This window comes from Oncorhynchus clarkii, chromosome 18 (assembly GCF_045791955.1).
Source record: "Oncorhynchus clarkii lewisi isolate Uvic-CL-2024 chromosome 18, UVic_Ocla_1.0, whole genome shotgun sequence".
Classification (NCBI taxonomy): domain Eukaryota; kingdom Metazoa; phylum Chordata; class Actinopteri; order Salmoniformes; family Salmonidae; genus Oncorhynchus; species Oncorhynchus clarkii.
The window spans coordinates 31,596,339-31,620,056 of record NC_092164.1 but is presented as its reverse complement, the minus strand read 5'-3'; the positions used below and the strand labels follow the sequence as shown (position 1 = coordinate 31,620,056).

Genomic DNA, 23,718 nt, shown 5'->3' with positions numbered 1-23,718 from the left:
TGAGTCTGGTTTCTTGGTCGACCTTGACTTGGGGGACCTGAGAGAGTAGAGTGACTCCCTCACGTTTTCCTTATCCCCTCCGCCCCCTCCAGTGAGACAAAAATTTGAAGGCTAATTCCATCCTGAAGATGCAAATTTGACATTCATTTCTCTATTCTTTTTTGTTGTTGTTGACCTTTTACCTCCCCACTCAGAGATCAGAGATTGGACAGACAGACCGCCACACACAGTGACATTCAGATGGAGGGAAAACAACTGCAGTGCCAAAGCCAGAGAGCCAGAGCCCACTACTTTCCCAGTTCTCTCTCCCTCATTAGTCTGAATAAGAGACATGGGTGTCACAGTTCCCCATCCATCAACAGTCACTAGGCAGGCCCTGGCTGATGCGTGGGCCTTTTGACATGGCCAAAGCTCTGTGCTGCTCTGTCTCAGAGTCTTCCTACAGTACAGCCCCTCACCAATATGATTGAAGTTACTGGAAATGGAAACTGTCAGTGTAATTTAACATGGCATGCCTGCACAATTCATTAGGGGCCTGCAGAGAGAGAACGAGAGAGATAGAGATAGAGAGAGAGAGAGAGAGAGAGAGAGAGATGGTGATGGTGATGGTGGGGGGGACAGATGGCCAAAAAGAAACAGACAGACAGACAGACAGACAGACAGACAGACAGACAGACAGACAGAGACAGACATAGTAGCAAGCCAGCGACAGCCAGAAACGGGATGAGAAAAGACAAACCCGACCGCGAGCCTCACTCCAAGCTCCTGCGTGATTAGTCTGTTGTTAATGACCAAGCACACAACACGATCGACCCTATTTGTTTGTTACCATCGGCGGCCAGTCGAAATCCTAACAGACTGTACAGCAGCGCTAACTCTTAATTACGTTGCAAGACCTTCTTAGTGTGGTAGAAATGTAAACTCACACAGACTGGAGCTCTAAGCCCCGAATATGTAACTCTGCTACGGTGGGAGGGTACCTTAATCGTGTTACAGTTTCTAGTGAATTAAAGATAGCCTTGCTGGTGGTGCTTTCGTTCGCTACTGTGTGTGCGTTACACAGTAAGGCCGTTGTGAGGCGGTGGATTAATGTGTGTTTAGAAAGCCAAACCTACATACAGATGTGCATGAATTACCCCTAGCAATGTTCCTTCACGCATAAATTCTATCTTATTCTCCCCATCTAATTGTACGCAGGCTAAATGCATACATTATGATAGCATAGTGCAATGAACAAAATCGCATGATGTGGCTTATTTCGTTTATTGGATATGCCCTGTGTGTGTGAACGTGAAAATAAACTGTTTCATTGGCAGGAGAATGGCAGGGACAGGCTCGTCATTCAATGTGATTCGAAGTCCCTTAGATTTAATATAGCTCCTACTTCACTGCATGGTTAAGGTTGGCACTCGTGGTCTTTTCCTGCTGGTTCGGCCGGAGGGGAAACTCACAGTTCAGTTTCCAGGCTGTCAGGGGAAATTGCCCTCTCATGCCTCGTGAAGGATGATAGGTAGAGGAAAATGATGGCAGAGAAATCACCCCTGAAAAATACATGGTCAAGGGGTCATCTCCTTTAAATGTTGCGGAAACGACGGAATAGAGGGCGTCCACCACAGTGACATGATAAGAAAATACTGTCGTAGACAGTAATATTTGACGTGTGTATATACAGCATACATGATATAAATACCTCACATGCGAATCGTAGTCAGACTAAGTAATTAGCCCATTGAATGAATGATCTTTAACTGCTATTCCATAATATAAATAGCAATATGCAGAAGACTATGGTTGAGGTACAGTAATAGGCAAGGAAGAAATGTCTGAGAATGGAATTCTAAGTAGAAGTGTATTTAATTACTTGGTCAAATGAACTGATTCACATACAAGGCATCAACTTAAGTTACAAAGCATTAACAAGCATAGAGAGAGAGAGAGAGATTGTGCCATGGCCGATAGCTGATGGGAGAAGGGAGAGAGAAAGAATCTCACCACAGCAGGCCAGGAACAAATGAGAGAGAGAGAGAGATTGTGCCATGACCGATAGCTGATGGGAGAAGAGAGAGAGAAAGAATCTCACCATAGCAGGCCAGGAACAAATAAGAGAGAGAGAGAGATTGTGCCATGGCCGATAGCTGATTGGACAAGGGAGAGAGAAAGAATCTCACCACAGCAGGCCAGGAACAAATAAGAGAGAGAGAGAGAGCAACCATCTGAGAGGTTTGGATCCAAAACTGGAGTTGTTTCTCAGAGGTGTGACAACGGGGATTGGCAAGACCAACACAGAGAAAGAAGAGCTGGTCTGCCCTGCATGGTCAAGAAGTCTCTCCTCTCCTTTAAAATTGTGTTGATACGCCAAAGTCCACCAACCACACAGAATACTAAGAAGACTGTCGGTTGGGGATCATGAAACCTCCGGTGATAAGACTGTCTATGAGCAAGCTGTTAGTGGAGCGTAGATTTAAACATAATCTATAATGTGTGTCGTCAGGGCCGTGCATGATGGCAGAGAGGGGAGACAAGGGAGGGGTAGGGAGGAGGGCCGGAGATTGCTGGCATTGATGAATCTAATCCCAGAGTTAATTGGTATGACTGATGAAGACAAATTGAAATGGGGTGGCTGAATCAGTGGTTCGCACGGAAGGAAGGAAGGGCTGGGAGAGCTTAGAGCTCTCTACTGCAAGCCCACAACATATTCCACCAAAGAAACAAACACACGCGTGTGTGTGTGTGTGTGTGTGTGTGTGTGTGTGTGTGTGTTGTGTGTGTACACACTGAAACACATTCACATAGCATGACAGGTAATCAGGGAAAGAGAGAGCCCATGTCGTAAGCCATTTTGTCAGACATAAGCAACTTATGTTGCTAAGTACATTGCTGTTCCACGATATAGACGTGGAATCTACAGATTAGGCCTCTACACTGTAGGTAGAACTGCTAACGCCATGAAGTCATAGCCGAAAATACACAGATTTTCAACACTATCCAGCTTTGCCCTGCATGGCTTCAATGTAAGACATGTTCTGGGCATAACTGTTCTTTCGCTGACCAAATGGGTAAACTAGTGCAACGCGCTCCTTCACCTGGCTATCTATCTATCTGTGATGGTGGAATCAGGGTCCTTTGAAAAGGCTCTCCCTCGGCCTGTTAACGAACGCAGATCAATTGAGGGAGACAGGGAGCGACTTGGCACAGTCGCCACATCAAAGGGACTCTAATAACGGCACACTGTGGCCATTATTGAGTCTGAAAAGCCGTATTTATATTTATTTATATTCGCTTCAAAGCGAAGCAACGGCAGCATCGAGCGTATTGAGACTGAAGGCCTTCGCTTCATTTGAAATGGACTCATTTGAGCTCAGGGCCACTGCTAGGCAATTTGGTAACCAAACAGAGAGCTATTCACAAATAAAGCCCCAATTTCTACCTTAATTGGAATGTTACTGTCTGCGTTCATATTGCCTATTGAGCGCCATTCAAACTACAGACAGGATTGTATAATGACAGACACTCTAACAGAAATCCCATACCAGTTCAAAGTCGCTTTGTGCTAACAGTATTGGGATGGCGATGTGTGTCAATGTCCATTAAAAGTTGCTGTGACTCTCTCTCCCCTAGAGGGAGGGTGGCAGACCAGACACTCTCTCCCTCTGATAAGTTTGTAACTTTGTTCATTAATGCTGGCCTGTCTCCGGATGCAGCCGGCTGTCTGTTGTGACACTGTCTCTGCCAGATCTCCCTCTCCCCCTCCCTCTCTCACTCTTTTTCTCTTTCTCCCTGTCTCTCTCTCTCTCTCTCTCTGCATGTCTTCACGCTGCTCGGTGAAATAATTTACCACATGCCGCGCTCCTCCAGATGATTGAAGCGTAATTAGAGTGCCGAGACGGTGCGAGCCAATGGTGGGGCGCGGGACTGAGAGCTAGTCAGATGGTCCGTCTCACTCGCGCTGGCTTTGCCCTTCAAAAGTATCAGTACGGGGAGGGAGGGCGAGAGGCGTGTTGCAGCTCAGCTGCGTTGATGCCGACGCGCCGCTGCATGCGGCGTCCATGCGCATTATGCATTTGGAGAGAGAAAGAGAGAGGAATATACATGTGTAGGGGAACCTAGGGGGACTTTACCTCCTGTGCGCTCAGTGATACTGTCATACTGTCAACTAGGGGACGAACGGGTTGATAAGGAGACAAGACAACACACCATGACAGAGGCATGAAGTATGCACAAAACATGCTGTTGTTTGTACATCTATACGGTGTATTCAAAGAAAGCCAGACAAATATTGGAGAGGAGGCCCTGGAAAACGGCTGTACTAGGCAACACCATAATCTCTACGACAACCCCGGTCTCGATGGCAACCACACTAAGCCTGGAAATGTGTTGATCATTACTACCTTCTGGCTGACACCATATGCTTTATGAAAAACACAGCTCTCACACAGCTCGCAATGTCTTGCTGAACTGGGATAACACAACCCGGCTGCTGAGTCTGCACCGGTATCCTCTAGCCCCCCAATTATCTTTTCTTTCTGAATAGATTCCCACAGCCTGAAAAGAAGCCAAAGTTGACCTCAGCCTAAGGTGCAGCGCAGCTATATTAAGCTAGCCCAGCAATTCTCAGCCACAGCAACAATGGCGTCAGCCATCCGTTTGATTGGAGTCCAGAGGTCACCCTTCGTCTCGTTGAACTGTAAAGGGGCGTCAGGGCAGGAACTGTGTCAAAGAAGTCACCCTTAAAGGATAATAGGGTAATAATGAAAATCATACCACCGCTGACTGCCCAGACCACCCACAGGGAGCTTCCTCGCTGTTTGTATGAATATAAATGCAATATTGACAGGAAATTTCCCCTGAGAGATAGGAACGTCAATCTCCGTTATTCTACGTGCAGTGGGCTTTTGCCCTGACCGAGGCCCAAACATTACCGTAACAACTCCATGGGCCATTAAATGCCCGAATGGCGAACAGAGACGGCTGCCTGATGGGCCGGAGCTGAGCGTTGCCTAAACGTTTGGGATTCATTTCACGGAGGCGCTCTAATGGCGTTTTTGGCGTATTTCCCCCCTCACTCTAATGTGGACAGGAAGTGAAGGGCAAGTGGAGGGTAAACAGCCCAGAGGTAGAGAGGGTAAACCTGTTCCTGAATTTTACATGTCAATAACAACCTTAATAACCCTCCACATCCAAATGAACCATAGGCTCTCATTTTGGGCCTCTGCTATTACTGGAGAATAAACATGGCAATGTTAGCTCTGCAGGCAGTGAATTTAGGTTGAATACAGGGTGAATCTAAATATATATGAATTCAAGGGAGTGTGTAGTGTGTCCGTGTGATGTTGGGGATCCTGTGGCTAATCTGGGCTGGTTCAGGCAGCTTTGGCGAGGGAAAGAAAGAGAGAGACAGAGAGAAAGGGAGAGCTTTGTTTTCATTGCGGCAACCATAAGACAAACAACGACAAAGGTAGGGAGATGATTTGCATAAAGACTGGGTTGTTGTCTGAGAGCTAGCAGCTGTCAGGTGGAATTGCTTCTCCGACACTGACACCACAATCGAGGGCTCTCACCCCATAATTCAGTGTGATTGGCTCAAGGGGAAAATGGCAGCCTGCGGGGAGTTGAGGAGGAGAGCTCTTTGACAGGTTTGCATCGGCGATGGGAGACACGGACCGTTTACTTGTTATCCCTGTGTCTCTTTTTAGCATCTGTCTTCACGCAGGGAGAAAAAGCGTTCCGCACACAGTGACACGGCGGATGAAGTCTTCAGCAAGGTGTGAGGGCCCCTCCCTCCCCCACCCCACTCCACTGATGAACACACAGGCGCACGCACACACACATACTCTCGCCCAAGCTGCTTCTTTGTTGGTGACTGACAGCGAGGGAGCCACAAGGAAGTGTCCGTCAGGTACCTTCATTATGGTTCTCATCCTCCCTCATGCTGTCACAGTCGCCACCGGGGAGGAGGAAATAAAAGGAGACCAATGTTTCCTTGGTATTACCAATTCCGAGGGGGACATCCAGACAAAGGAAGGAGGAGGAAGAGGAAATACAGAACCATTTCTCTTCCCTTCTCTTCTCTCCTCTTCCCTCCCTCGCAGCTGTGTTTAAAATAAGGCCCCTTAATAAAAGCCTTTTAATGGCACTGCGGCGAAAAGAAGGAGGGGCTTGATTACTCGGACGGTTTTATTTCATGAGCTCAAAGCCTCCGGCTCTGATTTGCAGTTCCGTTTATGACTTTGTCGCGGGAGATCCACGTGACAAAACGGAGCCTTGGGAAGGGGAGAATGATAAGAACGAGCCCCAGCATGACCGTGTTCAGTCATCGGGGTGGCAGCCGTCGCCACAGTGATTTACACCTGCAGGATGTGATGGTGATGCTCACCTGGGTTCCTGTTTGATGCCTCTGGGGGAACCGGTAGATGTTTCAAAGTCACAGCTACAGATAGGCAACGTTAATTATGGATGGGACTAAATTGCGCTCGTTGAATGTATGGCAGGCGAACACATGGTAGACAGGAATGTGTTTAGGCGTGTATGTGGCTATGTGTTTGTGTGGGAAAGAGACAACTAGCGAGAGATAGAGAGCAAGTAGAAGAGCGAGTGAGTAGACAGAGATACAGAGAGAGTCAATAAAAAGCAAAGGACCCCTTAATGTCTCTCAGACGTAGGATAAAAAGACAGGAGTAAAGTCATGTGGGGGGAAACCCCCTCCCACTACCCACAAAACTCTGTTTAAAAGGTCAGCTGGGAATGTTGATTGACAAAAGAAAGCAATACAAAGAAAAGGCTTTCAATTAAATTGGGAAAGAGCATAGACCCTAATCTCTATTCTCTGTGTGTGGCCTCTTATAAATATTAGAGGAAGGACAGACATTTTGTGAAGAGAGGAAATGGGTAAATTGTGCATTTGAGAGATGGCTTACTCGGGCACCTAGCAGGATATCATCTCTCCTAGCTGCTCCCATTATTTTCCACCACAATAACGGGGGTATAATCTTCATCATAATTTCTGGCATCGTCATCCTGACCATCATCATTATTGGAATTGTGAATAAAAATGGAAATATCTCTCTCATCTTCCTCCTCATCCTCACCACAGTTCTAGTCAGCACCAATGCCAGCAGCATCAGAACAAGTGAAAAGTCTGATTTAAATGTTCAATTAAGCCTCTAGCTAGCTGGCCTTATGGTATGGTATTTACTGTCTCAAGCTGTGGAGCTCACTGGGGTCTCTCATGTTCCAGCTCCTCTCATCTGCTTCCACTTTCACACAATCATATCAAAGAGCACCTGACAGGCGGCTATGCGCACTACAACCAGAGCACAGTCTAATTGACACAGTGTCCACCACAGGGCACCAGCAGCAGGAGAAAGCATGTACGCACGCACGCAGACGCGCACGCACGCACACACGCACACACACACACACACACACACAAACACACATAATGGTGCTGAACTGTATATGGCCACAGCCCTGCCCGTCATACACTGTGTAGTAGTTAGGGAAGAGATGGGAGACAGAGCCATTGGAAACATAAAACATATTTAAACTCCCCTTCTGCAGGCTAGAGTGGCCTCCCACCATCTCACACACATTACCACACCACGGTCTGTATCTGGATAGGGGTCTGGGGATTCTCTCCAAGACCATGCAACTTTAAATATTTGTATATTGTAGTGTATGCAATGGGTGTAAGTTATCGAAGGACGCTAACATTCTAACAGCTCCTTACCTTGGCTATTTGAGCCTATCTTATATTAGCCTACTGAGCAACGATGCTAACGTGCTAACAGTTCTCACCTTAGCCATTTGAGCCTGTCTTATATTAGCCTACTGAGCAACGATGCTAACGTGCTAACAGTTCTTACTTTAGCTATTTGAGCCTGTCTTATAATAGCCTACTGAGCAACGATGCTAACGTGCTAACAGTTCTTACTTTAGCTATTTGAGCCTGTCTTATATTAGCCTATAGAGCAACGGTGCTAACAGTTCTTACCTTAGCCATTTGAGCCTGTCTTATATTAGCCTACTGAGCAACGATGCTAACGTGCTAACAGTTCTTACCTTAGCCATTTGAGCCTGCACCCCGGTGGCTTTGAGAGACGACACCGCCTTTTGTGCTGCAGCTGGGCTATCAAAGTCCACGAAGCCATATCCTGAAGAGAAAGAGAGAAGGAGAGAATGATGAAAAATTCAGGTGGAGTGAGACGAAGAGAGAGAATGACAGGGCTTGGTAATTGTAGCAGTAATAGGTGGGTAATATGACAACAGAGGCTGCCAGTTTTCATATCTTGTGAGCACTACATGGCTTGATAGTTAGCGGCTCTGACGTTCATATGGGGATGCTTAGGAATGCTAATTAGCCATAACAAACTCAAGCCAATGTATTTTATAGTCCTAGGCTACATTATACAATACTGAGTACACCAAACATTAAGAACACCTGCTCTTTCCATGACATAGACTGACCAGGTGAATCCAGGTGAAAGATATGATCCCTTATTGATGTTATTGGTGAAATCCACTTCAATCAGTGTAGATGAAGGGGGGACGGGTTAAATACACATTTTTAAGCGGTGAGTCAATTGAGACATGGATTATGTATGTGTGCCATTCAGAGGTTGAACGGGCAAGACAAGTAAGTACCTTTGAACGGGGTACGGTAGTAGGTGCCAGGCGCATCGTTTGTGTCAAGAACTGCAACGCTGATGGGTTTTTCATGCTCAACAGAACCTGTGTATATCAAGAATGGTCCACAACCCAAAGCACATCCAGCCAATTTGACACAACTGTTGGAAGCATTGGAGTCAACATGGGCCAGCATCCCTGTGGAGCGCTTTTGACGCCTTGTAGAGTCCATGTCCCGACTAATATTTGGTATACTCAGTGTGGGCTACATTCTACAATGCTATGCTGAATATACACCCGTACTTTATAATCCTAGCCCCCCCACCCCGGTTGAGCTAACGTAGGCTAACGTGATTAGCTTGAGGTTCTAAATAACAAACAAAAATCCCAGGACATAGACATATCTGACATGGGCAGAAAGTTTACATTTTTGATAATCTTACTGCACTGTCCAATTCACTGGGGAATTGCATTTGTGCTCAAATTTTATCTTCTGCTAGAAAATGTTCCCCAATTTATTTCCCCAGTGAAATAACACCATGCTATTGTTTGAGGAGAGTGTACAATTATGAACTTGAAAATGTATTAATAAACCAATTAGGCACATTTGGGCAGTCTTGATACAACATTTTGAAGAGCTATGCAATGGTTCATTGGATCAGTCTACAACTTTGCACATGCACTGCTGCCATAGTGGCCAAAATCTATATTGTGCCTCGGCTGGAATAATACATTATGGCCTTTCTCTTGCATTTCAAAGGTGATGGTACATTATGTTTTTTTTCTTTGTATTATCTTTTACCAGATCGAATGTGTTGTTTTCTCCTACATTAATTTCACATTTCCACAAACTTCAAAGTGTTTCCTTTCAAATGGTATCAAGAATATGCATATCCTTGCTTCAGGTCCTGAGCTACAGCCAGTTAGATTTGGGTATGTCATTGGTATCCAATGGGTTGGATACAATGCTGAATATACACCTGTATTTTATAGTCCTAGGCTACATTATACAATGTTGAATATATAGTGTGTTTTATAGTCCTAGGCTACATTTTACAAAGCTGTATTCTATAGTAAATGTTTTAAGCTCATTTTCCAACAAAACTAAAATAATCACAACAATGCACAGATAAAGTATTCACCAACATTCCAAGGAATCCCCCTCAAAACGGAAAACCCTTCAGCCCCTTGATATTTGAAGAGGCTGACGTTGGCCATCACGCTCCTCACACAGCCAACAACAGCCATTTCACTTCACAGTGCTCTTAATTCTCTGTCCGGCAACAAACCTCTCAAAGGTTGACGGCATCGTACCAGAGCCTTCATTCGTTCCCTCGTCTCTCCCACGCCCTCTGGAAATTCATCAGTGGTGAAAAGACGAGAATGAATCTGCAGCGGTGATTTATGAGTTATTGTGATCCCGACATTCCCAGGGATGTATCAGCGGCGGGGTCGCATCGGTGTTAATTAAAATGTGGTTCCAGATTAAAAGCAGTCAATGGTGGCCTCTGGTCCACTGTTTCACAAGGAAAGTGTAATTAGAAGGGGATAATGGGGAGAGCCGGGCCGAGCTGGTGTGGCTCCGCTTTACACACTGTTTCACACACACACACATGGGCGAGCACACAGAAACACACCCACACTCAAACACACCGACGTGTGTGTGGAGTTTCCTGCATTCGATAGAGGTAAAGGAGCGTGAAATAAAGGCAAAATCATAACCTGTGGTAGAACGGAATTGAGCTCCCTTCTGATTAACAACAGGAAGGTAAAATGAAGGAAAATTGACAAATGTTAATTAGGAAACACTACTGTAAGAGTTGGAGGTGAAATAAGGTTGAATTAAATCCTATTGCCAAAACAGATCGGATGGTTCTACCTAGCTGAGACGCAGTTAACCAGCTCATAAATATAATATTGAAGAGGTGAATGGTGAAGTATAAAAAGGAATGTTCAGTGGAAGAGGAACACGAAAGGGGTTTGAGAAACAGACTGTTGACCTACATTCAGCAGAGGTAGGAGAGTACTGGTTCCTCAGAGCAGGGATTACCTGTAAGGCACTGGGAAGTCACTGTGGTCGGCTCCATGCAGAGACCAAGGGCAAAAGGCCACAGCACTACGGTGCGACCTCAAAAGACCCCTGAATACCAAACACAATTCCTGACACAGAGAGTTCAACTGAACCCAGTTGCAGGAGTCAGGAGAGGACAATGTAGGTCAGGACAAGGAGAGGATAGTTCAATATGACAGACAGGGAAGTTGTCAATGACTGGAGTTACAGTATGCGTGTCAAACATGGTACAGCACAGGCAGTATTGTACTGGGGAGCCAACGTGTAAGCGTGTCTGTGTGCCTGCCATGAGAGTCATATGGAAAGTACAAAACACTCTCTTCTAAGATGCTGAGAATACATCAGGGTCAGCAGACAACCTTTCACTCAATTCAAGCGTTTAAAAAAATATATATCACACACAAACTGCACTCCACATGTTGTTATAAGGCAAGTAGGAGGAGGTGCAGTACAATATTTCTAATGATGGTTGTCTGGAATTACACCCATGGTGAGGGAATGGAGGAAGGCATCGCTTTGAAGTCGCAAACACATCCTGGTGGTACGCAAACAAAAAATCTATACCTGTCACTAAGAGCCGGCTCGACATGATGGAGTAGACGCGCCACGTCTGATACACAGCACATCCACAGCAGAAACAAATGTAAGCAGAATAAAGAGAAACATGAACTGTCTTATCGCATTTCCTGGGCCTGGTCTAACTGCTGCTGTCGAAATAAAGACAGAATAGGCGGTTAGGATGGTGAAGCCTAGACGCTCTGCAGAGCGCAGCTAGAGCCCAAGGCCCCTATGAAACGCAATGCACTTTAGGCTAGATCGCTAATGCTAACCTACATAGCTACAATATCTTGAAACCAGATAAAGGACTTATTACAATGCACATATCAATGTATCAATCATGCATGCATCATTCATGCATTTCGCTATCAAATTATGTTAATCTTAATTACATCGGGGGAAATTTGCATATTTTATCTGCATAATAGTCTAGATCGTTTGGGCCCCCCCCACCCTCCTAAATTGATATTCCCTTTTTGATACAGTATTTCCATTTCCATATTCTGCTAGCTCTAATGATCCTGTTTTGCATTGCATACTACTTTACAATAATACCATCAGCATGAATAACGGTTCAGTCACATGTTGGCAGAATTACAATAGTTACATGTAATCGCTTACATCCATGTGAGTCATCAAGGAGGCAGAGCAGCTGATGCGCACATTGTTAATTGCCGCGGTTACACACATTAATGATTATCGAGAGCACTTGCATGCTGTAATAGAGGATATACATACAGCCACTCTAAACAATATTCATGCTGCTTTACATAGTGTCATAGAATGACAGTATTCCAAAAATGTGACACGACAGTCCAACGGGGGCAGATGACGTTTGTTCTTACTTCACAGTAGGGCCAAATAACCATTTCACTGTATTAAGTCCTTTAATAAGGCTCCTGAACAGCTAATCCCCCCCCCATTGTACGTTGTGGCTACTCTCTGTTTATTATCTATGCATAGTCACTTTAACTCTACCTACATGTACATATTACCTCCGGTGCCCCCACACATTGACTCTGTCCTGGTACCCCCCTGTATAATGCCTTACTATTGTTAATTTACTGCTGCTCTTTAATTATTAGTTACTTTTATTTTTTACTTATCTATTTTTTACTTAACACTTATTTTTCTTAAAACTGCATTATTGAAAAGTAAGCATTTCACTGTAAGGTCTACACTTGTTGTATTCGGCGCGCGTGACAAATACAATTTGATTTGATATAGGGAGAAAGACAGGATCCTTTCTGGCTGGCCATGATTGGCTGAGAGGAGGGGTTGACCATGCTGATGGTTGGCCATGCTTTCACATGTTAATTCTTAAAGAGATGGGTTAAGAGGGTGTGAACGATGCTGAATGGGCATAAACAAAGAAGAGCTCTCTAGCACTCAAAATATTTCAAGGGCATTTCTCCTGCTTGTCTCCGATGTGGGATAACACGTTTATCATATTTTAAAACCTCTAGTGACTACCCATGCCGCAATTAGCATAACGCAACGGACATAAATATTCCTAGAAAATATTCCTATTCATGAAAATCACAAATGAAATATATTGAGACACAGCTTAGCCTTTTGTGAATCACCCTGTCATCTCAGATTTTCAAAATATCCTTTACAGCCAAAGCTAGACAAGCATTTGTGTAAATTTATCGATAGCCTAGCATAGCATTTTGTCCAGCTAGCAGCAGGTAACTTGGTCACGGAAATCAGAAAAGCAATCAAATTAAATCATTTACCTTTAATGAGCTTCGGATGTTTTCACTCACGAAACTCCCAGTTAGATAGCAAATGTTCCTTTTTTCCAAAAATATTATTTTTGGAGGCGAAATAGCTCCATTTGTTCTTCACGTTTGGCTGAGAAATCGCCCGGAAAAACTCAGAAAAAATATAGCTCCATAATATCGACAGAAACATGGCAAACGTTGTTTATAATCAATCCTCAAGGTGTTTTTTAAATATCTATTCGATAATATATCCACCGGGACAATTCGTTTTTCAGTAGGACCGATTGGAATAATGTCTACCTCTGTATTTTACGCGAGAGTCACTCTGGGAGCCATCAGGTGACCACTTGCGCAATGTAGCCACTTACGGGTATTCTTCAACATAAATGCATAAAACTACGTCGCAATGCTCTAGACACCTTCGGGAATACGGAGAAAGAGTAATCTGGTTGATAGCCCATTCACTGCTCAATAGGGACGCATTGGAACGCAGCGCTTTCAAAACATGAGGCACTTCCGGATTGGATTTTTCTCAGGCTTTCGCCTGCAACATCAGTTCTGTTATACTCACAGACAATATTTTTACAGTTTTGGAAACTTTAGAGTGTTTTCTATCCTAAACTGTCAATTATATGCATCTTCTTCTGACAAAATATTCCGTTTACTTACGGGAACGTTATTTTTCCAAAAATGAAAATACTGCCCCCTAGTCACCATGCTTCCTCCAATCACAGTGTATGATATACCATTTTGGAGCTCTGAATTTTTGTAATCTGTAAAAAAAAAAAAAAAAGCATTTCAGATTATTCTAAATAAACCAAATGATTTAATTCAATTCAAAAGACTTTATTGGCATGGAAAGTGTTAACGCATTGGCAAAGCAAACATACACTGAGCGTACAAAACATTAAGAGCACCTTCCTAATGTTGAGCTGGATGGCATTCTGGGCTAGCTGTGTGTGTGTTTGTGCCTATGTATGTGTTTGTCTGTGTGTGGCTAGCTGCAGCCAAGGCCGGGTTGGTTGGTCCCGCTCCAAACCCAGATGAGAGGATCCTAGCTAGGCTCTGCATTCCTCCTCATTTAGGCTCCAAGAACCCGTCCATGCACTACCAAACCAGCTGTGTGTGTGTGTTTATGTGTGTGTGTGTGTGTGTGTGTGTGTGTGTGTGTGTGTGTGTGTGTGTGTGTGTGTGCACGCTTGTGTGTCTAAACTAAGGCAGAATAAATATATCTTGGTTGAGGGATCATTCGGAGGGGAAAAAAATGTCATGTCATGTATAAAAATGTTATCTTTGGGTTGGAGACCTCTGACCACATCACAACAGCACAGTGAGTTGACAATTCACATGACACCACTTCCCCCTCGCAAACACACTGGTAGGACAGACGTGTTTTCATCTGGGTTTCTCTGCAAACACACACAAACCCAACCCGCACACACGCACGCTGCTCATAGCAACACACACATGCATGTGTACGCGTACAGTACGTGTGTGTACCATACAGACAGGCCAGAACACGCAGCTATTACACATTCATTTACCGTTCACAGATTCAATGTCAACTTGTCAGCCTAACGCTCGAGGACAATATCCCATTTTTCCCTCAAATAATTCTTATGGAGCGTTCTTTTATGTGAGACACTACAGGCGAGATAGTGGTACAGGCAATTCACTTATCAACCCTGCAACGTGGATTTATGGGGGATTCATCTCTCACTGATGCACCGTATTGGCTTCATTGTATTTCTTGTCATTTTCTCCCAGGTATAAAAGTGTCCTTGTCTGCGTCCCAAATGGCCCCCTCTATTCCTAGTGCACTACTTTTAAACAAAGCCCTATGGGCCCTGGTGAGCCATATGGGCCCTGGTCAAAAGCAGTGCACTATACAGGGAATATAGTGCCATTTGAGACTCAGCCCTGCTGAGGACAAAGTGCCAGGGCACAGGGCCAAGGGGACACGGACAGCACAGCTCACTGGCACCATACATTACAGACTGTGGACTCTTGTCAGGAACGACCTCATACTGTTCCAGAACACCTACAGTATCTACTGTACTGTACAGTAATAGCCTTGGGTACAGACACTACGGACTGGTTTCCCGGATACAGACAGACTAAGCCAGTCCTGGACTAAAAAGCATTTTCAACAGAGATTCTATAGAGCATGCTTTTTAGTTCAAGGCTAGGAAACAGGCCCTATGGGTTTCAACCCATAATGGATTAACTGGGTATGGGCCTCTACCTGGGGTGGTAGAGCTGCATAATGACATGTCACTCATCATCTGATCAATAACCTTCTGCCTCCCTTAGCTGCAGGCGCTGTCCATTGATCTTCTGTCTGTCTGCACCACTTTTACTGTAGCAGAACTAAATGTTACTGTAAAGCACTGCTTATTGTAGAACTGTTACATTTCAGTGCAGCAGAGCAGGAAATCAACCAGGTGGTGTAGATATGAGATTATCATCTTGACTATTCAAATACTGAAGTATTTTCATATCTGGGCTTTAGTTAATCCTTCCTTCCTACCAATGCCCAGGGGTAACGTATAGTACAACACCATACAGTCCAGCTGCTGTAGTATTTCACTCAAATTCCCATCAATCAAAACAAGTAACTGGGTGTCTAAGGTACAGCCATTCCAAAACCAACATTCCCGTGCACAGTTGATTTAATTGATAAGCAGTTGACATTATTTTGTATCAATAATTAAGAATTATGAGGGCTTATTCACGGAAAGCCTGCTATCATAAAAGTTCCATTATGATTTGTGGACTCATAAAGCTATCTACTGTATATTGGGCTAAGATGTTACTTAAATACCCAGTTACTAAGAGAGACAGCTCGGGTTTGAAAATCGCTCAGTTCACAGTGTTTAAATTAAGCTCCATTTAGATGAGAGAGAATTACAAATGCGCCAGTCTTGACTAAATGGCTAGCCTAATTTAAGAGACCCCAAACCAGCTTTCAAAATTCTAATTTGCTCATTTTAAGAACACCTCTCACAGCCAACTGGTGTTAATTGATCTGAGTGGGCAGAATATTGCTAGTGAGAAAATATCCTAAACGCGCAGCAGTGTTGTGTTTGGGACCACCTAAAACGAGACTGATTCAAGACCAAGACCGAAGCAAATTGAGTCCGAGTCAAGACCAAGACCAAGACCGGAGGAGTGGTCAAAACCGAGACCAGAAAAATGTGAGTCCAGTTCAAGACCATGTTGTAATTTAGTCAAATCAGCACCATAATAAGAGTTCAAAATGTCCAGTATTTCTGTGTTCATATTTCAGAACAACATGTGGATCCTTTAGACATTCAGAATAGTGAATAAAGGCATGTTGAGGGACAATAGAAATGATTACTAACCCAAACACAGTGGAAAACAATGGGCCTACTATACCTTCAGAGAAAGGCTAAGGATTTACAAAATAATGATTATAATAATGATATTATTATTTTCAATGATGTTCTGATTGAATCTCTTCAGTTTTTGTTGGAAAGGAAAGGGTTAACACTGATTAGAAAAAAAAGATCCAATCAGGATTTTTCTTTGCTGGTCTCTGGGGGAAAAAATCGATCTAGCTAAATCAGCCATTGGCTAGGCCATCAGAAGCTAGATAAATTATTTTGGAGTGACAGTGGAATCAACCAAATACATTTTGACTTAATGGGTGGGACCGTTTTTACAAAAAACGAATGGAAACTTGGTCACTGAGAAATAGTGAGCAGTAGTTTTTCCAGGGTCTAGCTAGCTAGCTTTTGTTGTCGGCTAGTTTGCAGTGGCTGTTGTTTTTCATCTATCCCGAGCCCGTACGGGAGTTGTAGCGATGACACAAGATAGTAATTACTAACAATTGGATATCACGAATTTGGGGAGAAAAGGGGGTAAAATAAAATAAAAATAAGAGTGTGCGAGCAAGGAGTCCTAAAAACCTGATTCAGTTACACCAGCTCTGTCAGGAGGAATGGGCCAAAATTCACCCAAATTATTGTGGGAAGCTTGTGGAATGCTACCCAAAACGTTTGACCCAAGTTAAACAATTTAAAGGCAATGCTACCAAATACTAATTGAGTGTATGTAAACTTCTGACCCACTGGGAATGTGATGAAGAAATAAAAGCTGAAATAAATCATTATCTCTACTATTATTCTGACATTTCACATTCTTAAATAAAGTGGTGATCCTAACTGAGCTAAAACAGGGAATTCTTACTAGGATTAAATGTCAGGAATTGTGAAAAACTGAGTTAAATGTATTTGGCTAAGGTGTATGTAAACTTCTGACTTCAACTGTATATAAGTGCTTGCCTTAGTTAGCATTTTACTGGTAGAAATCATAAGTTGAAAGGTCTTTCCTACCCTACCGGCTACTGATGTAATTCTTCTGTGAGCTGCTCTAAAACACTCTTGCTGCCTGCAGATGCTATTAGGCTAAAACTAGGCTGTGTGCATGTGAATATATTTCACATGATTTGCGATTGTGTTGGCTACTTTGTGCATGATTTCTCTATTGTACTACATAATTGATAAGTCGTATACCTCCACTACATTACTTTGATAAGCATCAGTATGGGCTCCCGAGTGAGGCAGCGGTCAAAGGCACTGCATCTCAGTGCTAGAGGTGTCACTACAGACACCCTGGTTTGAAACCAGGCTGTATCACAATCGGCCGTGATTGGTAGTCCCATAGGGCGGCGCACAATTGGCCCAGCGTTATCTGGGTTTGGCCTGTGTAGATCATCATTGTAAATAAAGAAATAAGAGTTTGTTCTTAACTGGCTTGCCTAATTAAATCCAGGTCAAATAACTGGCTTGCCTAATTAAATCCAGGTCAAATAACTGGCTCGCCTAATTAAATCCAGGTCAAATAACTGGCTCACCTAATTAAATCCAGGTTAAATAACTGGCTCGCCTAATTAAATCCAGGTCAAATAACTGGCTTGCCTAATTAAATCCAGGTCAAATAACTGGCTCGCCTAATGAAATCCAGGTCAAATAACTGGCTTGCCTAATTAAATCCAGGTCAAATAACTGGCTTGCCTAATTAAATCCAGGTCAAATAACTGGCTTGCCTAATTAAATCCAGGTCAAATAAACAATTTTCAGGGATGAAGAAGTACGCCATGCCCCCTGAAAAAAACGGTGTATGTCCTCCACTGGCCCTTTGTGTTTTACAAAACTGGACTACAAGAGTGAGCTGGTATTACGTTTCCTGTCCTTTCAGAATCACAATCACCTGTCACACACTGGAGGCCTATAGGTTCGCCACTGTGTAACATGTCGATAATACATATAAAGGCTGTTAAAATATAACTGTTTTAAGAAAGGAATGTATATATTTGGCCTGGCAAAGCGGTTTTATGGAAGCTGATAATTATGATTTTTTTACTCCGCTGGTCTCGGGAAGAAATGAGGAGGACACCGAGACAAGACCGAGACACTCAATATGTGGTCTCGAGACCAAGACAAGTCTGGAGTACTACAAAACTGACGCCCAGCAAACCTGGTCTCCATTCAGATGTGTAATTGTTTGCGCCACTCAGTTACACGGTAATACACAGTAATTACATTATCTTGTTAGCTTAATAGCGTAACCCAGATGTGTTGGGTGCATCATCTGAAGAGCTCTTGAGAGGAAGGGGGGCAGAGACCTGCAAGGTGTTCATTACTTGTCAAAAGGTTGTTGAAGGTAGACTCAGCTAAATTACGTTGTCACAAGCAACACCGCAGATAGAGATGAGCGAGATGCAACGCTTTGCTCTCACAGTCACACACAGTACCTGTGCAAGTGCACAAGCTCGCTTCACGCTGCTAGAGCCTGGTAGCACCAAACCAGCTCTTCAATGCCCTTAGTTGTTGCGGAAATTGGCCCACTATGTGGTTTACTTTGAGCATCTATTTCATTTTGCTGAGTCTACCTTTAAGATGGATCCTCTGGCAAATCACAAACTGCTTCTGGAAGCCACGTCAGCACAATAACTGTTGTTTGGGAACTTCATGAAATGGGTTTCCATGGCAGAGCAGCTGCACACAAGCCACTATGCACAATGCCAAGCGTTGGCTGGAGTGGTGTAAAGCTCGCCAACATTGGACTCTGGAGCATTGGAAACGCGTTCTCTGGAGTGATTAGTGATGAATGGAAATGTGAATGGAAATCTTGGAAAGTGAAGGGAAATCTTAATGCTACAGCATACAATGACATTCTAGACAATTCTGTGCTTCCAACTTGGTGGCAACAGTTTGGGGAAGGCCCTAACCTGTTTCAGTATGACAATGGCCCCGTGCACAAAGTGAGGTCCATACAGAAATGGTTTGTCGAGATTGGTTGGAAGAACTTGACTGCCTGCACAGAGCCCTGACCTCAACCCCATCGAATACCTTTGGAATGAATTGTAATGCCGATTGCGAGACAGGCCTAATCGCCCAACATCAGTGCCCGACCCCACTAATGCTCTTGTGGCTGAATGGTCCCCTCAGCAACGTTCCAACATCTAGTGTAAAGACTTCCCAGAAGAGTGGAGGCTGTTGTAGCAGCAAAGCGGGGACCAACACCATATTAATGCCCATGATTTCAGAATGCGATGTTCGACGTTCAGGTCTCCACATACTTTTGGTAATGTAATGTATGTGTACGTACTGTATGCAGTCATGTGGTAGGTCTAGTGTGATGGTCTACACGGGCCAACCCCGGACGATGCTGGGCCAATTGTGCGCGTGCCTATGGAACTTCCAATCACGGCCGGATGTGATACAGCCTGGATTCAAACCAGGGACTGTAGTGACGTCTCTTGCACTAAGATGCAGTGCCTTAGACCGCTGCGCCACTCAGGAGCTTGAGGGCTACTTCATGCATAACTTCTAATTCATGCTACTTCATGCATGACATTTCATTTGACGATGTAAGTAATTTAGGTCATAGGCTAGAATGTCAAGAGACCTGGCTTTAAACAGTGGCATAATACATGGAAAGGTGAGAACCAGAGGGGGCACTTAAGCCTACAAAGCTGTGACTTGTAGAGGTACAATTCATATACAGACAGTGCCATTTTCTGCTACATGTACATCCAGGTCTGCCTGATTGTTGATGCAGCAACAGCAACATAATCACCTCAGCAGATTGTACAAAGATGGGCAGACAGAGCAAATATTTGAACAAAGCATAGATCAATGAAAAATCAAGAAGGGCCCCCGAAAAATAAATCTCCCAGGCAGAGACAAACATTAAAATCATGACAAGGACAAAGTGTTCCTGTATTTTTTTAAGTGCGGCCCTCTTTGTCCCCCAGCTCTGATTAATTCATGAGGAACAGCCAAGCCGCCCCCATCTACCCTTATTCATGCATTTTTGATTTATTCCTTCCTTAACTAATCAAGGATATGATCATTACTCAGGAAGATGCAGGGGTGAACCCCCGAACTCCTGGCAGGTCAGGGGAAGGCCGATGCCCTCATTGTGGTTACCACACCAGCGACGGTTGCTCTCTGATAAAAAATGGTGATAGATACGCCCTCGAATGATAGCCCTCAAGGCCATTTGTCAATGGACTGGGAGGGGAGAGAGCCCAACAGAGTTGTATAAGGATGGAACCGACATAGAACACAAGCAAGGATGGTGTCAGAGCTCAGGGCTCATGGCACGGAGACTGTGCTGTTGTCCCCCGGGGCATTGGTCTCCCGGCTGGCCTGGACTGGAAGTGAAGCGGAGACCACACTGCCAACGGGAGCAGCACAGGAAGTGGAGGGGGGACAAAAGGTCACTGTTTGAGGAATGTGGTGGCCGGGTTCCATTTACGACGTGCTCGCCCAATCAGACGCCAGCTTGGTGAGCAGCCAACTTGGAAGGCGAGAGAGCGCCTTGGCTTACAGGAATGGGAGATGGAAGGGGAAGGGAGAAGGGGGGCGTTGAGCTGTGTGAGGCTCTGCAGAAAAACAAAATGAATGGATTATGAGTGCAACACATTGAGGTTTGCGTGCTGGACGCCACCCAATTAATGGAATACTCCCATTGCGATTACTAATTAAGGTCATTAATACACATGCGAACAGGGGAAAGGCTAACGGTCTCTCTCCCTGCCTCTCTCATTTCTACATAGCTCGCCTCGTTCTGGAATCGCTTTTGGGGAGAGAGAGGCATTTTGGAAGAGGTCTGCTGCTGGCCACACTTCAGTTGAGATTCTCATCTGCACATAATTCACTTTCAAAGGGCAGAGGGGCTATGGAGAGAATCCTTAATTACGCCGGCATCGTGTACAACATAGACAAATGTTTATATGTCGGCCACTCTAATGAGAAACCAATAATGGATGCAAACAGCAATCACTTGCCTTGCTCTCTCTCCACTTCCCCGAAAAGCCATACGGGACAATCCGAAACAGAGCTTTTTGGAGAGCGCAACCTCATTCATCAATTCTCCTTTATGCTCGGCATCATGCAATACTACACTCAGCCTTCAATGTAGCCATAAATCTCTCTTTATAGGGCTTAACATGGCAGATATTTCTCCATTAAAGGGTCATTCTGTGCTAGGGGGTTAGTGTATGGATGCAGGCCATTGTAATGGTCAAGCCTAGACAGTGATGCCCTACTTTATATACTGTATATTTTCTACAGGATCATTAGGCAAAAGGTACCAGTTTGCTATATCACTACAATTGTTATTACGCACACAAGGAATAATGACCGTGTGTTGGAAATGAATTCTATTTAAACCTTCATTAAAACCTCTAATTATTTCACAGCAAGACGCCAGCAGGGTTATCGGGAGTTTGTTTGCAAATCCTTGAAAGTACATTATTGAAGTGCCGTGTGATATTGTGTAGTGTACCTTCTATGTAATTACCATGTGGATTTAATTATCATCTAATGTAATAACATATGCCTTTTTTAGCAGACGCTTTAATCCAAAGCCATACACACGTAGATTTTATGTGCGTGTGTTCCCGCGAATCAAACCCACTATCCTGGCATTGCAAGTACCATACCCTACCAACTGAGCTACAGAGGACCAATATAAATACACTTGATGACAGGTTATGTGGTTACCAGGTTTCCATCCAACCATTTCATGCGGCTGAATTACCTGATGCATGAAAAAAAGTCACAACCGGGCTGATGGAAACAGGATATGCCGGTAAAATGTAATAAACGCCGACAGACAGTTTGTTCGTGAGACACGGTGGTATCTTTTTGTGTCAGTAAAATTAATTATGGGAGAAATTGCGGTGGAAACGCGTTAATGATTAAATATGATATAATAACCATCACATTGAAGTAAAGTTGGAGTCACGCGATGGATGATATGTTTGTGTGGTCCCCCCACTACAACTCAGGAAACCACGCATTTTATTAGGCAACAAATGAAATAAGTTATGATTAACTTCACAGGGTGGTGAAAGTGCACGTGATGAGCTTGATGCTCCTTTCCAATAAATATTGAGGGTCTTATTCTTGTGACGTGATGATCGATGTTTGCTGCCATTTGACAAATAAAAATAATTTGCTCTTATCCATAATAATCTCATAGTGTAGGTTGTCTACCTGCACCATATCTGCACCCTGTTGAGCTGTTGCAGATTTTTGAATATTCGCATGAAAATCTGTCGCAAATTGGATGGAAACCTAGCTATTGAGGAACAACAACAGGCAGCTGAGAAGAGAACAAAGTCGTGGGAGCCAATCGTCTCATCTAATTTCCCACAATCCAGTGCGGTGTCGCGCCGGCAGGCGGGCTTGGTGAATCTCAGCCTCAGCGGCTTTATCTCCTGGCGGAGGAAACGGAGGTCCTTTAAAGGTCTGAGGTCATTTCCTCTGCCTCGGGGCTCATACAGGAAAATATAAAATGTCTCCATTCGGCCAGCCCCTGCGTTCTTTCAAATGCCTGAGCTGCCTTTTTCAAGCTTTTAAGAGGCCCTTGTGGCCTCCGGATGGCAAATTAGTGGCTTCGGTTTCCCCAGATCCTCAGATGAAGCTAACCCGTATCTCACTCCTACTAAATGAGAAACATCCAAAGGGAACCAGAGGGAACAATAGAGGGAGAGAAAGAGAGAGAATGCCTCCCCTCTTACCCACAGAGCTTGACGACCCTTAAGCCTTTGACAACTTCCTGTTCACATTGCTCTGCGGTTAGTCCAGGGTGTGAGTCAGCGATGGGAAGATGCAGAGGTGAAAGGCAGCCACGCTGTGAATCTTGGCAGGCGGAGGATTGATAGATCTGGTCCTGGTTGCTGCAGGAGCCATAGAGTCCTAAGGCAGATGGATGAGTGTGTGGGGGTGTAGGCTGTGTGTGGGGGAGAGGAGAGGCTGTACTCAATGTGATTGTGCACTCTTTGCAAGGGTTTTTCATGGGGTCTGAAATTATTGACACCCTTGATAAATATCAGCAAAAATAATTATATAAAATAAATGATTCAAATACTGAGCTTTATTGTATGCAAAAAAGGGAAATTATATTATTTTCTACTAATACAATTGGCAGAGAAAGAGATTCTGTCTGATTTTAAATGTTAATGTTAAATTTTGTGGCCAATTAACAATTTCTTTGTGTATTTTGATGTGTGCTTATGGTTATTGTCTTGCTGGAAGATCCAATGGCGTCCAAGTTTCAGCCCCCTGGCAGAGCCCACCAGGTTTTTGACTAAAATGTCCTGTCGTTGACCTTAACAAGGGCCCCAGGAACATTGGAGGCAAAACAGCCCCATAGCATCAATGATCCACCAGCATATTTTACAGTAGGTACGAGGCT

At 44.1% G+C, this 23,718-nt stretch overlaps 1 protein-coding gene across 2 annotated transcripts in view; it reads right to left on the bottom strand.

The window, feature by feature from the left end:
* LOC139373332 (RNA-binding motif, single-stranded-interacting protein 3-like) overlaps positions 1–23,718 on the bottom strand; it is a 397,992-nt gene that overhangs the window by 155,979 nt on the left and 218,295 nt on the right. For both annotated transcript variants that reach the window (XM_071113733.1, XM_071113735.1), the window contains one exon: positions 8,059–8,150. In XM_071113733.1, coding sequence (XP_070969834.1) covers positions 8,059–8,150 — 92 coding nt within the window. The remainder of the gene's footprint in view (positions 1–8,058; positions 8,151–23,718) is intronic.